Below are 19,065 nucleotides of genomic sequence, written 5' to 3'. Positions count from 1 at the left end.
AAAATCTGCATATCAGGTTATTTTTGAGAATGAAGTGACTTTGAGATTGATTTTATTGCACAAATTTGTTTACGGTTATTTCAAGATATATAATATACTATGCACTATAAGGACAGTTTCATCCACTGCTTACATAAGACACCAAGAAAAATTGGATTCACCAAGAAATTTGTGTTTGTTGATGGTGATCGATACATGAATCCTACCTAGGCCATTCATTACATGAGTAATGGAAGACGTTCATTACGAACGACACTTTCAACGACACTTCAACCACCTAGCACCAAAACTCCACAATTTACTTCCTGTACACATCAAGATAATAGAAAACTCAAGAAAATTTAAATGCGCCGTTAAAAACTGAATCACAACAACTGGAAGACATAATATAGACAACATAATTTCGAACAATATGTGAGCTCACTTACCCAATGTATTTGCACCCCCACTCTAAATGTGATTGTATTACTACTACACCTGCTCTAGAACATGGGTTTCCTATAGTTAATTTCCGAAAAATGCTATTTATTTATATTTGTAGTAAATTTCATATATTGAATTTTTTAATATTATGTACATGTTATTGATTGTTATTCGTATATTAATGGAAATAAATTTATTTGCATTTGTATTGTATTGTATTCAAGATTAATAAACTTGTGATTTCAGGTGGGCTCCGGACTACCCAGCGATCAAATTTCTGGCTCATAACTGTCAGTCAGTGTAGCTGATCTCAAGAATCCACCCTTCAAACAGGAGAACCAGGAGCACATCGTCGCTTATCTGATCCAAAGTTGAAACATATAATAAGTTAGCAACAACTGGAATGGCGCCTTAGAAGTATCGTACATAATAGGGCTCGTGTCACACGTACAATGGAATTCGAAATGAATAAAAAAACGAGCCATTATTTATTACAAATTTATTTTCTAGACTGGCTGTGCGCGGGCAAATCAAACACACCGAGGTCCCGAAACACCCAACACTGAATGCCTCAATTGATATACGACATTACTTTGGCTTTCTCTCTCTTTCTCACAATCTCTCTGCTCTCGCTTCCTCTCTCATGCACAAACTGTTCTCCATGCCGACACATGCCATCAACCCCAGGATGAGTGATCCTCTGGAGTCGATCCAGGATTGGAGCCAAGAAGACAAAGGATTAGCATCTGCTTTAAATAATTTGCATATAAGCGGACTCTAAGTATCAATGTTGTAGAATACCTTTTGCAGAGATTTCTTGAATCTCTCACTGTCCTGCTGAAATTTCTTGTAAAGATTTCTTAAATATTTTAAATTTCTGATGTTTATATTTCTTGTATCGCTTATAAAAGTTTATTGTATCTTTAGTTGAGATTTCTTTTATCAGTTGTACTATTTCTTTCATCGGTTGTAGAGATTTTTGATTTCTTGCATTTTAGTAGAAATTACTTCCTTCTGGTGCTCCTAGTTTTCGTCTTTCTCCTACTCTTCTTTCCTCTTCCTCCTCCTTTAAACTTCACATCTCTTTCTCTTTCAACCTCATTCCCCACCTTCTGGCTGTTGTATTTCTTCCCATTTTTCTTCTTCTTCTTCTATATTGAGTTATATCTCTAATATCTCTAAACTCTATATTGTATTATATCCATATTTTATAATAGAATATTGATATTCTCACTCAAGTTTTTCGCTCATATTCATGCTGTATCCATGACCGGTGTACCACTCCACCTAGCGACAGCACGCGCACCGACAGCGAACAAAGCACGCGCTCTGCCATGAATAAACATGCGAGCGGCTCAACCAACAAACCTGAATTAACATCATAAGAATGTGCCAGTCTGCCAGAGCACTAGTCGACGAATAAAATAGAGAATAAAAGGGAGCGAGAGAAGTAGTGTTGTAAATGTTTGAAACACGCCCACCCACCTACACATACACATACACATACACATAGACACACAAGCATAGTATAATAGCCTAATAGTGAGGCGGACTCCAACAGTAGTGGTTTATTTGTCGGATCTTTCTTATCCAATCTACGGATCTCGATCTGCATCCAACTAATCAACACACGGCGTCCTGCTATCCTGTTCCTGTCCTACCTTGCTCCTTGCTCCTGTTCTAACGCACTGCTAAATGCCTGCTCGCTACTTCTCTGCTATAGTAAGATTCGCTCAAAACTGACAGCAATGGTTAAATGGGAAGCATTGCTGTTATATAACATAAATCTACCTTATAAGGTGATCACTGCTGATCTGCTGTGGGGAGATCCACTCTAATCTGTCAGCAATGATTGGATGGGGAGCATTGGAGTTATTTACAAGGACACCTGTCCCTGCTCCTCTGCTAAAGCGATTTTTTCTCCACATTGTCAGCATCATTAACTCCCCAAAAACTGTACTGTATTTCCAAATAAATTACTATATTGTGATGAAGTATATTGTACTATTGTATCACTAGGTAATTTTGAAATTGAATTTCTAAAATAAACCTTCATTCCTATATCAGAAATAATAACTTGTTTTGATAACAGTTAAGTGGACAGGTTTCAAATGAGATTAGCACAGTGTCATATTTTTGTCATTATTTGCAAAAAGATAATGGTAAATTGAAAATTTTCACTTTGTGAGACCGTTATATTCTGAATATCGTTCTTCAACAATGCCATATATTTTTGGTATTTGACAGAACAATAAACGTGCTCTATATCATTCCGATGCATTCATGACATTATCTAACAACATTGTTGTGGAATAACCTTGATAGCATTATGAAATAACGAATATTATTGCTATCATTGCACTTTATGCTAACAGTTGCACTGTCAATTCTGGTTGATAATTATTTGAATTGTTATAGAACGCAGTTTCCATTTTCCACAGGTGACCGGATGACAACAAAAATATTATTGATAAAACAAGTCAACAACTATCAATCGGAGTAATGACCAATTGATAAAGCCGACACTTCGAAAAACAAAGAATAATGTAGAGGAAATAACTAGAATGTTTGATAGAAAAGTATTTTTGTGACAACTTACTGACAGAAGGTACAGAAACGTCAAATTCTTTACGTCATAGAAACTTTATTGTTTTTATTGTTCAATATAGGTTATGATTTTACAATTTGTAATAAGAATGCCAACAAGTAGAAATCCGAAATAATGAATGAATGAGTAGTCAAATCAAATTGGTTTTTATTATCATGATTTCAGGGTACAAATATTCATATTATACAACAACGTTACATCTTCTGCAACCAAACAATCATAAATAAAACTTACAGTTGAACTAAAAAATTAATCATTATAACTAAATCTAGTTGCTATTATATCGTAGCTCCAGAAAATACAACATTATATTTTAAAGAACTTCATGAAAACTCTCCACAAAGGCAAAGCCTGTGTGTGGAAGAGGGTCTTGGCGATGATTGGCTAACGTCGGACTGTCCCCATACTTGCATCTATCACATTCTTGGGTAAACCAGGTATTAATATCAGAGAAAATTTGAAGTTTAAAGGATTTTAAGTATAAAAGATGTAAACATTTAGAGTTAAATTTGGACTATCATTACACGACATTTGCTTTATTTATACAATGAATGAATTATCACTTCTATATTTGTCCTCCCAATCTCCTTGAACCAGTCATTAACATTTTTTTTATAAATATATTTGGATTTACCTTCGGTATTACGTAGATTTTCAGGCAGATTTCTATACAGAGTGTGTGCTATATAATAAGTATTAGGAGTGGAATGAGTTTTGACTAGCCTTGGAACTTGGATTCCTATTGCTTCTGACGAACGAGTTCGATAGCTGTGCTCAATTTTCTCAATTGTCAACTTAGTCAACTGAGTGAAAAATCACGTAAAAGTTTGAAAGTAGTTGTAGCACCAATGAGGAAGGCACAGAATTATATTCCTATTCTCTTGTAAAGAAAAGCATTTCTGAATCTGATACTTAGAGCCCACACAATTTCCCAAATGAACGCAAGGTTAAAATAATCTAAAGTAATCAATCAATTCAGTAATTTTCTCCAACAGAAAGCGTTTAGATTAAAATTTGAATCCCTATAAACCAGATCCTCTTGAAGATGAAAGATTAATTTGAAGATGAGGAAGAACACTAAAAACAAAAATAATGTTCATGGAATGACAGGTTGGTGATCAGATGGTGAAGAGCATATAAACATCCACCTAAAGAGATAGACGTTAAAAGAGGGAGAGAGAGAGAACGAGATGGATGAATGATAAATGACATATCACACATGATGGTTGCCCTTAACTATCTTTGAGTTTGTTTATTAATTAGAGGCGTCTCTCGGATATAAAACTATTAATCACTAGTCATTTAATTACGATGAGTTCTCGATACATTTAATTGCCTATTTAAAATGCAAGATGCTAACACTACACAACAGGCTCTCATCTATCATACGCATCAAATAAGCAGGATTGTCAGGAGAATCATCATCTTATAAAAATGAAGTAGATAGATCATAGATAGCATATAAACTGTGTAATCTCATTTCAAATAATTGATACTAATTTTTTTAGAAAACATTGAATGAAAATACAAAGCAGGAAATATACTAGGTATTTTGCCAATTCCATTTACTGTATATTTAATTTGATAAGAGGGCAAGACAGATGTGGAAGGTTGCCAACCAATCAAACGATTGAGCTGAAAGAAGAAGAGGGCAAGAAAAAAATTCACAACTCAATCGGTAATGAAAGTCATTCCTGATCGAATTGATATTCGAGCTCATTGGATCCACTCGGAAGCCAAGTTCTTGCTCTCATTCTAACTTTTCATTTCTGTTTGAATCGATATTCAACAAATTAGAATTTTTCTATTCACAATTGCATTGATTTTCAGATTCACCAGTTCCATTTCCAATAAAAATTGTATTCTAATAATTCCAGTTTTCCAACAACCCAATCAATATTCAATAATTCATGAGTGTTATCTTAATTGCATTGTTATTAAAATTCATTGAGTCACTTCTTTAATCGATTAAAATTATAATTCATTTGACCTATTACCAATCAAATTTGTATAAAAAATTCATTAGCTATTTACATTGATTATTTGAAACATTCAATGTTTTGATTTGAGTTTCCATTCCCTAAAACTCCTCTCACCATCATCCAGAATGAATAATGAACGTAGCATATTACATTCAAAAGAAAAGCTAATCCCAGAAGTCACTTGCATTTGACAGACATGAAGATGAACGAAAGAAGTTTACCACAATGAAAAAAACGTCTAAAATACAGCTCACCATCATTAAACTGGTGATGATGCTGTTGGATGGGTATTTCCGATGTAGATAATGATAATAGCGTGTGACGAGGGGCCAATCTAAGAGGGGGCGTGGCTTAATTGGACCAATCAAATTCAAGATGGCCTAACTCCCAGCAAACCTGGTGATTGATTTCGACTCGGCGCACTGATTGATGTTTCCTTTCTCTCTCACACACTACCTTACTCATTCACTTACCCACTCAATCTCACTCCCTCTCTCTTCAATCTTTATCACGTCTGACGGATAGACCGGTATACGTCGATTATCTTCCCATCCGAACCAAATGAAAAACACTCGTTATAAAATAAAAAACAAACAAGATCTTTCTTCCCTCTCACTTGCTCTCGTATCTTCTCCTCCTGAAGACAATCTTCCATCTTTCTTTCGCCTCAAAAAATGCTCCTAATGCCTTTCAACATTGTTCGCCTATCATTTATTATGTATTGGAATGCCTGCAGCTACTGTTTAATACTATTCTTCCTGCTTGCTCTTAGATTAGATACTATTTATCAGGCAGTTTTTTTCTACTTTTGGTCATCAGTTAAAGTCGATTGGAATGAGATGAGGTAATAAAATGTGCAGCTTTTAAAGTGATCAGATACTCACAAGGCTGTGGAGAATTGGATGTTTTTTGAACGGTCTTATTTCACGAGCATAGGTATATTGTTGGGTTGTTGAACAGTATAGTAATATTGTGACCTGACTGGCAAAGATCTTGTCTTGGAGTTTTCAGGTCGTACCTGATCTATTTCAGGGCCATAATATCACGACAGTTCCTAGGCAGTATGAAGTGAAAGCATTGTATGATTCAACGCTCAAGACATCATCATCATCATCATCATCATCATCAGTTGCATCAGTTGTTGAAAAGAGAACCTGTGTATTTATAATATTATGGAACAGTTCTCAAACCTCTCAGATAACAGTGTTCATTCAATTTCAACATATAATTTATGTATTCTTCGATAAGTCAATATTACTGTTTCTCTCCCCAAAAAAGAGTTTTCAGTAAGTTGGTTGGATTTCACAGTCTAGGAAACTAAATGTTTAGTTCTGTTCTAGGAAAGGTACTGTACTTTTGTTTATGTGGTGTATTTTGTTCTAAACTGATGTGATCTTCAAAACTTGAAACTTTTCAAAATTAACAAATTCATTTGATTTTATCTCAGATAATGAGGATATACCATTCTAATAATAAGAGAATATATGTTGTACATGGGAACATATCAGTCATTAAATTTATAAAAATAGAAAGTGAGTGCGACTGCTTTCCTGTAGGCTACAAACCCAATTAAATGAATGAACAAGCTTCCACTAGCTAAAACTAATCATATGTACCCTTTTGCCATGCAATACACCCACACGTGCAAGTGCCCGCACGCGCGTTCATGCGTGCATTAAAGTGCGATCGATGAGGCAGATAGAAGCAATATTGCCCAAAGCACTAGACATCGATCATACATCCCATCTAAAGCATTATTTCTCTCATAGGTACCTCACACATGTTCTCAGATCCTCACTCGCTCTCTCACTATCCCTCTTTCATTATCTCTCTTTCCATCTCCTTTACTTTGTAATATTACCTCCCTTCAATTTATTCTCATTCTCTCTCGCTTCTATTGCACTTCCTCGATCACCCTCTCCTCCATTCCTACCACACCTGTTGATTTCAATGATTTGCACATTTATTTGAAGACTTCCAAAGCGTGGTTTTCGTTATGTTACGCATCGTTATGATAATATACGGTACCTACATACTTACAGATCCCCCCCCGCGAGTTTCAGTTCATATTCACGAATATGATGATCGTTATGTTGTAGGAGGGGTGACTTGAATACAGGGTGGTCGTTATTCGGTACAGTGCCTCAAGGCAGAATGTGTATTGGCCCAAATTGCTCACAACGCACACTTGCAACGGAAATTATAATTTTGAGATGATTGTCCGATATTTATGACTTACATTGCAGCAGAGAATGGTTTCCGCATAATAAATAATAGTAAATAATTATTATAATTATCATAATACATTCCGCAATAATTGCATAATTAATTGAATAGGTGGATTGGATTTCTGTATGTACAAAAACCCGGTAAAAACTAAATAAGTATTTTATTATATCATAATATAATAGTTGAATATGAGACTGAACTTGGAGGAGGTTAATAATCTAATATTGATAATCAAAATAATAATAATTACTAATCTCAATATTGATATCACCAGCATTGGTTGGATGGGAATATATTATATCATATTATAGGCCTATTATGCTTGGGAAAAGCATAAAATTGACGATATATACTATATTTAATGATTAGCTGAAATTGAACATGGAAGTGAAAAATTAATGTTGATATTAGATCATAGAATTTAAAAAAAAATTGGTACCAAGGATTGACAGTTGAGTATGGTACCTCGATCTCAATATAGTTTTCCAGATTTATTCAATTTTTTCCAGTTTTCCATCTCTAGAAATCTGTTGATTGTAAGTATTGGGGAAGAGGAAGAAGTTGAAGAGGAAAAGAGGAGGATAAAGAGGGAAAGGAGGCAGAAACATGGGATGAGAGGTTGAAGAAGAAGAAGAAGAAGAAGAAGAAGAAGAAGAAGAAGAAGAAGAAGAAGAAGAAGAAGAAGAAGAGAAGAAGAAGAAGAAGAAGAAGAAGAAGAAGAGAAGAAAGAAGAAGAAGAAGAGAAGAAGAAGAAGAAGAAGAAGAAGAAGAAGAAGAAGAAGAAAGAAGAAGAAGAAGAAGAATTAGCAGAAGAAGAAGGAGTGAAGAAAAAAGGGAAGGATGAATGAAAAGAAACAGCCCAGTCAATTGCTATGCAATAGCAATCATAATTTCTATCACAAGGCCTGGGATGCCGCACCACTTTCCAAAGCAAAGCAAAGCATAGCATACAGTACACTCACAAATGAAGCGATCTCTTATTAAAGCCATTGTTGAAAAGACCGATTGCTTTCTTAATGAGTCGCTTCATAAGACAGCCAGAAAACGCCTCAACTTCTTTTCTTTCTGCTGCTTTACACTATCTCCTTCTCGAGAGAGAGCAATTAACACCTCTTTTCTATCTCCCCTCTCTTCTCTCCAGCTTCCTTCTCATTCACTCATCCTTTAAAACTGTGTTCCAGCACATCAGAATTGTACGGCCTACAGCATGTTAATAAAGACGTGTAACGCATAACCGTGGGTGGGATAATGATCGTAATTGTAATCTCAAATTTACTTAATTATGATAATTTTTGGGAACATGAGATTAGATTTAAAAAAATCATTTGTTTATGATCGTTGATTGCACAAGAAATTCAACAATATATGGAGAATTGAGTAGTGATAAAATTATGAGCATACATTTGAACCCAATCAATTATAAGTCATTAATTGGTTGTACAGCATCCTCTCTGACACTTCACAAAACAAATATACCAGTGATTTGGTTGGAGTGTATTATTTTCTAATACATAAATAGCTCGATATTATAATGGAGGCCAGTGGGCGAGAATTATGAACTAAGGATATCCAGGTGTCCAGGTTTTGACCACCAACCTCACCCAGCGATGGTTAGTTACAATATTGGTATGGTATCGGCCAGTAATGGATTCGAGAAGATGTAGCTGAGAAAATGTTACCAACGATATCGTCGATATGAAGAATATATGGGGAGGAAGAAGTATAGAGGAAGAGATGGAGGAATAGAAGATGAAGAAGGGTGGAATACAAAATCGAAGAGAAAAGTCGTACCGAATTCAAATATTCCAGTTGATATAACTTATTAAAACATTTTGGACTGGCGCATTTATTATGTTATAGGGCATAAATTATTCAACAAGCTAACCCTTTCTTTCATCTTTTCTTTTCCTTCCTATCTAGCCTTCTCATTTTCATCCGTTTCACTGGTAGACTGAATGCCATTATCAGTATTAACCAATCCATTTCTTATTATTCTCTCATTTATTATTTACCTCATTCTTCTATTTTGTGATAATTTGCTTCTATGGAGAAGCAACTATGTAGCAACTAACTATGTAGTTCACAGTTACAAAAAAGTTCATCGTTTATATGTAAGAAATACAATATTGATGCATGTGGATAGAATTCTGTTTTGTATTTGTTTGCCATTTGATGTTAATTCATGAAATATTCTCTATTTAAAAAAAAACAAACCTGAAGAGTAGAATCAACGTTATCCATTACTCCGGCGTGCCTGAAGGGTATAATAGTTTACAATTTCTTTCAGAATCTTAATTATAAGAGTATAAACCTCAACTTATATTAATAGTAATGATTCATTGAATGACTGTAAAATTTTTAAATATTATTTCTCGAGAGAGACACTCGTATCAGTAATAAAAATATGCATAGCTAAATTTTTAGTTGAAGTTGATTCCAATAAAAGCCTAGGACCTGTTCTTGAGTAGAAATATGTAGTATTGGATATACGCTGATATTAATGTGGTTTTATTGATATTTAAACACCTTGGATTTATTAAATATGACTACTTTCTCCTAAAGCAGATCTAATTCCGACATTATTGACTCTGGGGTAGTTGCTCCGGTTCGGGTGACCGGGGTCTAGAAGACCACCCGTGATTGGCCGATACTTGCCTTGGGCCTGGCATGCCTAGGCCCATTACGCGTTGATTATCATTTACCTGTTTATAGTGGTCATACACCACCACAACCATAAATCATCACACTTTTTCTGTCTTCTGGTTCTATTCGTAATCCGTTTATTATTGCTCTCTCTCTCTCGTCGGTGCTCTAGCTCGCACTCACTTGGAAATAAAATATTTCCGACATTTAATTAGTAGTCGCTGGCTCGCGCCAAGCTGGCGATGAATATAAATTGATTTCAGTTTTTATCGGTCTTTGTTTTTTCATTCCTGTTGCATTCACACCATTGGCGTGGGATGTCGCCTTCCAGCTATTCTCTCTCCTTCACTCACACTCACTCTCTCACTCAATCTTGCTCTTTCTTCGCTTCTCTTATAAACTCGATTAACACCTTCCTCCCCTTATCACATTCACCGTCAATTCTCATCACTTCCTCTCACACACACACACACTCTGTCCCTCTTCTTCTCTGAATTTCATGAATCTCAATCACTCTGTCTCACTCACTCTTTCTTTCTTTGTGCTCTTTTCATTTTTCATGTCTTATGAACTCGATTAACATCTACCCTTTATCGATCATTCTCCAATATCTTCTCATCAGTCTTCCTCCTCTCACTCCCTCTCTCTCTCTCTCGCGCGCTTTCCATCTTTTTATCTCTCTCTTATAATCTGGAAATCGCCTTCTGATCAAATTCCAAACACGGACCAACCCTCCTGTTTCAACGCTTCTAAACACTAATAGGCTGCTGCTACAATACAGAGAGATTCACTTCAATCTGTCAGTATTAGTTGAATGGAAATAATTTGTAAGGAATGCCGCCTCTATGAAGTGATGTCACTGTAACCGAACAACATGTACTATCTCAGCCTGTAGGTGTGATTGCTGGATGAACATCTGGTGGGGCCTGAATCAAATGGGGACATTATTTGTATTCCGTTCAATTATTCGGTTCTAAGCATAGGTATCGAGAGACGGTTGGAGTTAGCATTGGTATTGGTATTGTTCAACAAACTTATTCAATTGAACATATATTTCTCTTTGTATAAAAATGATCATTTCTGGCGTATAATGAAAACAGAGTTTACCTATCTATATGTTTCTGCATTCTATCCTCTACTGCATTGTACTTTTACAAAGCAGAAAAATCTATTCAATTAGCTAGGGTCGTGGGAAACCCTCAACAGATTCCAATATTTATGAAAAAAAAATATTATCCAGGATTTTTAGCAAATACCTTCTACTTAGGAAATATTGGCAAACCACATTTGAAATTAAGGAAAATATGTTCTTATGTCAGTTACAATCAATCTCAGTTAGGCAACCTTACCTACCTGATTTTTGGGTTCTCCTACTCAGGAATAAAAAATCCTCGAAGCAAAAGCAAGAGCTTCAAGTTGATCGAAACGAGTCGAGTTGATAAGTCAAGTTCACAAGGTGAATAAGGAATATTCACTTTTGATATTGTATCAAAATAGACTAATGATGAAATAAGAAGAAGATAATCAACTAAGATTTTTGAAGCAGAACAACCAAAATTCTTTCAGAAATAATAGCGTACCAATATTCGTGTAAAAAGCATTACTGCTCTGAATATTATATTAAGATTATATAGTCTTGTTTTAATATGTTGGTAGACGTCTTACATCGCACCCCTTTGCCACAAAAAACCAATTCCTATAATAAATCTCACGCTGAGTTTTATATAGCATGCATCACGCATAATCGTATCACTCTGTATAATGATTTGGAAATCGTTCAACCATCGGAGTTTAATTGAAAACTGTGAGTATTAAACGATGAACTCAGCCATATTATTTAGAAGAAGAGTTGAATTTAGGTGGTGAGGGGCGATGGAGTGGCCAATATCGAAACAGGCTTAAAATAATAAACATATTTCTCTCAATCTGACCGCCGGGTTATGCTTCAATTTTTATAACTTTTTTATCGTTCAGGATGCTTTTTACAGCACTCAAACACATAATAGCCGCCCATTTCTGAATTAACTTGAGGACTGTTTTTTATTGAGCCGCTGAAACGGTTATTAAAATATACGATTTTTCTCTCTTATTAATTTTGTTTGAGCCCACAATGGAGGTTCAAAACAAGAATTGGCTGGTTGAAGCTTGTTTTGGGAATCATTGATGAAAATATGTTTAGCATTATTCCAATTTCCAATGGATTCATTCTCCATGAATATATTTTTTTCAACAGTTTTTTAAACCTACTCATGTCTCATTCATCTAATTTATGCTAAATTCTCATTCCACATTTCCTCCTTCATCACCTCCATCACCTTCAACCATTTTCTCTTTCCAACTTTTCATCCGTCACGTTTCCACTAGTATTCGCTCAAACTCCATCATAGAATGAACCTAAATCTAAGAAGTCGATCAATATATTTTACAGAATCGATCTAGGTACAAATTAATGTCCTAGATAATATGTTCTGTAGACCTGAACAAGCTACATGTGACATCCTTTAAATAGTTGCATTGATTGATACATGCTTGTAGCATACAAGTAATTAAAGTGAGTCTCTTCATTTGAAATCCAAAATGGCCCATGAAGCACGAACTTAATCGAAGAGAAAAATATCACGTTCAATGACGAATTACCGTGTTTTTGAAGGACTGATAAAAAAAGAGACAATTAGAAAAACATACTAAAGGCTTGGCGTTTAATATAAAGTTAATACAAATAATTATCTCTTTGAAGCGAGCTTTCATCTCTCTCATCACGAAACGCAGACTTCGATTTATCGTGTATATATTGTAAAAAATGTATAGGTATAAACACTAGGAAGGCTGTATGCATGAGAAACAGCTAACCAGTTTAATTAAACTCGATGATTAATTAGTATCGATTAGAAGACATTATTTATCAGAATGATAGCAACAATCATGCCGGATGATAGGCTGATAGGTTGAGTCAAGGCTGCCAACGTACCGCAGATAAATTACTCCGTCGGCGGTGATTTATGATACAATAAATGCTCAGCGCCAATCCCCCCGCGGCTGGGGGATATTTTGAGACGCGGACGCTGAATTTTTAATGATGATTCGAAACCAATAGATCGCACTCGATCCGAGTTGAGGGAAGACAAAATGAAACTTGTCTTGAAGAAATTGATTGGACCTAGCAAACATTATTTAATTTATTTTTAGTGTTGATCATATTATAAATTTATATTCCGTGTTGATCATATCATGAATTTATTTCTGGTGTTGATCTTATTATGATTATTGTCTCATCAAATATAAAAAAGATCGCTTAAGATGGAACATCCAGGATAAAATTTGCTATAAACATTTTTCACTACTCTTGAGATGTGTAAGTAATCTTGTGATATGTGACCATGTAAAATGCATTGTAGACTGTTATCCAGATTCTAGATGATCAAGATATGACAATAGTTTACTAAGCTTAGGTGATATACAGATTTTTATACACTGTGCATATCATCGAAATCAATTCAATTTTTGGTTTTCATTAAATACAGCAATAATATAGAAGAAGAAGGATGATTTGAACATGAACATGATAAACCCAAGAAGAATCTTGTGACTAAATCTGAGGGTATCAGTTGCTCTACAAATCAAATACAGTAAATTCCTATAGAAAGAATTAGAACCAATAGTTTGAAAAGGTAAGAGAAGTATAAAAACGTCTAGGTTCACCTATTACAACATAAAATATTGACGCTATATTAATTAATCACAAATCATCATGAACCTATATGATGATATTCATTAAGATACGCCGAGAATATTGTGATGATTGAACATTTCTAATTGAAAAAGCTCTCAATTTACTAATATGTAGATGAGCACAGTGTTCAACCTTGAATTGTGAGTACACTAGAGCTAATCATTTATTCATTATTTCTTCAAAAACTATCTGAAAATAGAAATCCTGTGATACTAAGTCGAAAATAATGTGAAATAACGAGATAATAAGCACTCAAGGTTGAATGAGAGACGCTTTCAAATATATCGTCCATTCTATTAGCATCGCTCTTCAAAATCTACTCATATAGTTTCATGACTATTTGAAATGGTAATTGAAATCACCAAGTTCGTGATCAAATATTTATTCTGAGCTGAACGTGTACAATTCGACAAAGAATCGAATTTAGAACAAGAAACAAGTATGGCGGTGGAAAGATGACGGAGGTACGGAGGATGAGGTGGAGGAAAAATTATTGAAGAAGGAGGGAGAAGGCAAAATCGTAGTAAGTAGAATCGAGATAGACAACGCATAAGCGGATGAGTCAATGCACGTGATTGGTGTATTCAAATACAAGATAACTCGGTGTCATGGCATTGACGGAAAGCTACAAATTAGCATTCGTCATAATAATTGAATCAAGTAGTAAGGTATCCTTGTATCAACAGATGGCTCAATATGCAATTAAAAATAGTACTTGATGGGAATCAGATGTCAGGAACTTTGGCAATTCAAATCAAACATCAATAAAATGAACTAAATTATGAAAATTACAGTAGCAATCATCTATTAAAGCTAGAATTTATTTCAGGATTCTCAAACTTAATTGTTATTAAATTTAATTAGATTTTTCTTCGAAATCTTCCCTAGACTTTAGTCGGATCATACAGCTAAATCTACTATGTTTAACGTACAGTTATTCCCGACCGCTTCAACTCTATTTAAAATCAATACGATAGACTATTTTTCAACGTATTGATATCTCCATTTAACTTTAACGAATATAATTCTCACTTATCATTCAAGTCTACAAAAATGTCTCAATATTTCTATTTGTCTGGGTTATAATTTATTTAGCAATACTCGTGTGTACTGTTGATTACATTTCTACAGTTTATTGTCTCTTCTATAGATTAATTGCAGAGTTAGTTATTAAAGCAGACACGGCAATAAAAGTAAGCGCCATTACATGGGCTGGCTTTGCACGTCATCACCTTGGGTAATTAAAAGAGCAAAGCTTGTGCCCTTTTATTAGTTCTATGTTTGTCCGCTGCCCGGTGAGACGGCGCTAGTGTCGCTGGCCGATGAAAGAGGTCTTGAGCAAAGGATGAGGCTGTTAACAGGCCATTATAGTAATTGATAAAACGTAATGTCTGTTTTACAACCTGAGTACGAGGTAATCCTTCGTTGAGCAGGCATGGGGATTGGAGAGCAATCTACGTTTCAGTGCACGAGAGGAGAGATGGAGATAAATGGGTGGATAGAAGGAGTGAGTGAGACAATAGAATAGATAGTGGTTTGTTATGTTCACCAAAATATTGCTTACCAGTCGTAGATCACACTCTTGAAAGTCTGTATGGATCTACGAGTAGTTCTAGAATGACTATGTTATTTTTCCTACATTCCAGATCATATCTGGAAAAGCTGAAAATGATACCCATAGTCATGGCTGGTATTGAACAAGCTGGATGCAGTGATGTATCCTCTTGAAGGTAAGAAAGTTCTTGAGAGATCGTTGGAAGAGAGTTCTTGAGAAATCCGTTCAATTCGTGATATTTGGAGAAAGTGAATTTAAAAATATGATATTCTCTCATGATAGATTGACATTATCAGGTGGAGTAAGGAATACACATTGAAATTTCCATCAGGAGATACTAGATTTGTTTCTTCTACATTGTGCATAGTGGCATTTTTCGAGTGACGAGAGAGAGAGAAAGAGAGAGAGAGAGAGAGAGAGAGAGAGAAATCGAGGTGATTTATCTTTCTGATATATGAATAATTTTGATGGAAATAAATACCTCCTCTCTACGTCTTTCTATTGAAGCATTTTTCGTGGTGTGAAAATAGGTACCGGCACCCATCTATTATTTAGTAAATTTATTCTTAGTCTATTCTTAGTAAATTTGAATAGACAATTTGAATGTTTAGTCTTGCTCTTCATAATCAGAATTGACAATTCGCTAAATGATGTGCCATGGCTCCCTCTCGACTCCCAAACCATCTACAATCTACAATGTTAAGTTCGAAACTAACATTCTGGCTCAGATGCACAGAAGGCTGTTAAATTTTAACCGTGAATAAATGTCACCAGAACCATCACAGAAGTTTTTCCTCATATATTATATGCATATGCACTCATAGGCTAATTCAAAAATCGAAAACATTCAAAGTGTCAATAACTTCTTTGGCCTATGTAGCCGGGAGACATTTCTGTGTCCGTCCTGCAAAAACTGAGTTTCAAATTGAGAGTTAAAGATCCACTTATAATGTAATGCACAATAACACTTTCATTTTAAGGTTGGAATACATTAGTTTTTCCTCAGAAAAGCTTTCTCTGATTGGTTCTCGGGGAATTTAAACATGATTAAAATATTAACAGGCTTTTATGTAACCAGACCTCAAGAGGTGCAGAGGAGTTAAGTTTTAGAAGTGATATCACTAGTTGTATACACTTTTTCTGAAGGAAGAAATTCAATATTACAAAATTGAAGACAATCCTGATTGATGATCAACTAAGGAGTTTCATTGGACCACGTTTTTGACTAGCTACCTAGAGAGGCACGCCAATATATTTGCTCGAGAAATGATGGTAACGTGTATTATGGAGTACGAAAAATTCCCACAGAAACCTAAATATGAATCTAGCATTCAACTATCTATATAATACAAGTAATAGGTAAAATGATCACCCAGCCATAACTTGACATCAGAACCCTACCTCCACATGCTAGATAACACAAATGAGTTACTTTATCTTTTATTCAAAAAAGTTCACATCCGCTGTCGTTTTAGTCAAGTTTAATCTACTCTGATCACTCAATTTATCAGTTTGTTTTCAGCCTTTTAATGCTACGGTGTTAGTTAAACTTGATAAAATTCATTCCTTTATCAGAGTCTTGGGACCTGTTCATCATAGGTTAGCCTGGTAATTAGTGGACAAGGAAATTCGCATGTTTCTTTGAAACGGGAGAAGTTCAATTTAAGTAGGCTCAATTGGGTAAAACATCATTTCCTATCAGTTGAGCCTAAATAGCTCAAGTTAAGCCACAACACTTACAAGCAAGCTAAATGATGGAATTCCAACAGTTATCAACAATGCCTGTGGAATAATATATAGTCTGTCAAGTGAAATTTGCATGTTTTAGTTATTATACTAATGAATAAAATTTTAAAAATTTACAAACATTGATTTGATTATATTGAGTCTCACAAAAACAACTATTACATGGTAACCGGTATTGTACTGGCATTAAAAATACACAATTTTGTATAAAACTTGCCCTGCATCCGTTGTTTTATGATGCATTTAGAAATGAGTAAGCCTATACATTTGATTCTCGACTTACCTCTCCTTTGCATGAAGCTGAAAAGGTCATCTAGGAACTCCTTACGCTTGGGATCATCACTCAGCTCATACAACTGTAATACAAAATTCATGAGAATTAGATTTATATCACGATAAAACCGAAAAATCCAACAAAATTTAAATTGAAATAATAATCATCAGTGGACAGGAAAAATGGTGGATTGAATCAATCCATTGGAATACAATAATTTGTTATTAAAATTATTATGCTTGAAAAAACGGAGACTCTCCAATAATAACAGCATCAGCCAATAACAGCTCGCTGTGAGCGTTGACTTGTGACGTGTGACGCTGTGAGCATCAAATAATGTGTGAATATTGAAACATTTCAATAATAACAACAAAGAATAGATAAATTCAAATATTCAACAAATATGGGAAAATATATTAATTTCATTTAAGATCTCATAATATTCAATAATATAGTATAAATTTAATAAGGTACAGTAATTCATATTATCATTAATGCAGCTTATATTGCAGAGTTTGAATTTCTATAGTTGGATTTTTTGAGTTCATTTTACTGCCCTGTTTTCAACTACAGTATCATGATATTTGCTTTATAGTTTCAAAATAAAATGTTATAGGTACGGTTTCTAAATGAATTGATTGTTGTGTATCCATGCGTGTATTGAAAACATATTTTTCATAGTAAAATCTGGGTCAATACCTGAACAAAACTCAAAGCAGATTGTAAAGAGGAGCAGTGACAAATTCCAAACAAATTAAACAAAATGGCCGCCATATTCCTGTAGAAAATAATTACAGGTGAACAGGAGACCGTTAGCGGAACTGGCAGATTCAATTGTGTTTGCTGGACTAGTAACAGTTAATTTGAATGAGTACTTGAATACTCACTTGATTACTCAGTTGTCACTGGTTCAGCTTAGCCATTAGCAATTGGCATTCATGCTTAAGAAAAGGCGTAGCCCGGTGAATAGCAGTCAGCGACAGGCTTTATTAAAATAATTATCATTATTATCTTCGAATGTAAATATGTTTGGCCCCTAACTGTAAAAATTAACACGTGCCCATGCTAGTAATCCTCTAATGGACCACTTTGAATGTTACGGTCAGTGTTAGAATTTTGACTTGCTGCGACTTTCTCTTATCTCAATAGTCAAATGTCCAACAATGATTATTTAAAGAATCTTTTTCCAAATAAGTTTTTCAACTGATGTCCAACAATGATTATTTAGAGATTCTTTTTCTAAATAAGTTTTTTTAACTGACTGTAAATATAACCCTCTCATGCATGATTTATTAAATATTTTTGTCACATGGAGGACGTAAACTACCTCATTCCTGGAAGAATAAAAACTATTTTCAAGGGAGTAAGAATTCAGGACTTCGAATAGACTTGACTGATGCATATTTAACATTAATGCATGTTTTATTCGTATGCACATTCATTGGATCATAGAATGATCGGAGAAAACAGTAGACTGTATTACATCCCGGAGTTCGATAAACTACATATTCAAATTTTATTGATGCCATAATAGCTACTAGTGGGAAATTATTAAATCGATTTCCCATCAATATTCAATATTAATGTCACTATAGAACGGGTTGTAGAAGACATTGATGAGATCTCCATCTCTATCTCTATGCAAAACGTATAAAACAAGTTTCTCGTAGACACCTGTAATCTGCCAATATTCATTATCATGTGTTCATTTCTCCATTATCGTGTTTATTTATTATATTTGTTGTATTACAAGGAAGTAGAGGCCATGAGAAATATATTGTAAAGCACATTTACAGTTTAAATGAGCAATACAGAATACTAATCCCATTCTCTTCTAATATCCCATTTTTTTTGCCCTCTTTTTATTATACTCTT

At 34.6% G+C, this 19,065-nt stretch overlaps 1 protein-coding gene across 1 annotated transcript in view; it reads right to left on the bottom strand.

Moving 5' to 3' along the window:
- The window catches only part of LOC111043739 (protein dead ringer), a 162,447-nt gene that overhangs the window by 43,525 nt on the left and 99,857 nt on the right, over positions 1–19,065 (bottom strand). Inside the window, exon 6 of the mRNA XM_039422353.1 lies at positions 17,200–17,272. Within this exon, the coding sequence (XP_039278287.1) occupies positions 17,200–17,272 (73 nt within the window). The remainder of the gene's footprint in view (positions 1–17,199; positions 17,273–19,065) is intronic.

This window comes from Nilaparvata lugens, chromosome 2 (genome assembly GCF_014356525.2).
Source record: "Nilaparvata lugens isolate BPH chromosome 2, ASM1435652v1, whole genome shotgun sequence".
Lineage (NCBI taxonomy): Eukaryota > Metazoa > Arthropoda > Insecta > Hemiptera > Delphacidae > Nilaparvata > Nilaparvata lugens.
This window is presented reverse-complemented; position numbering and strand designations above follow the sequence as displayed.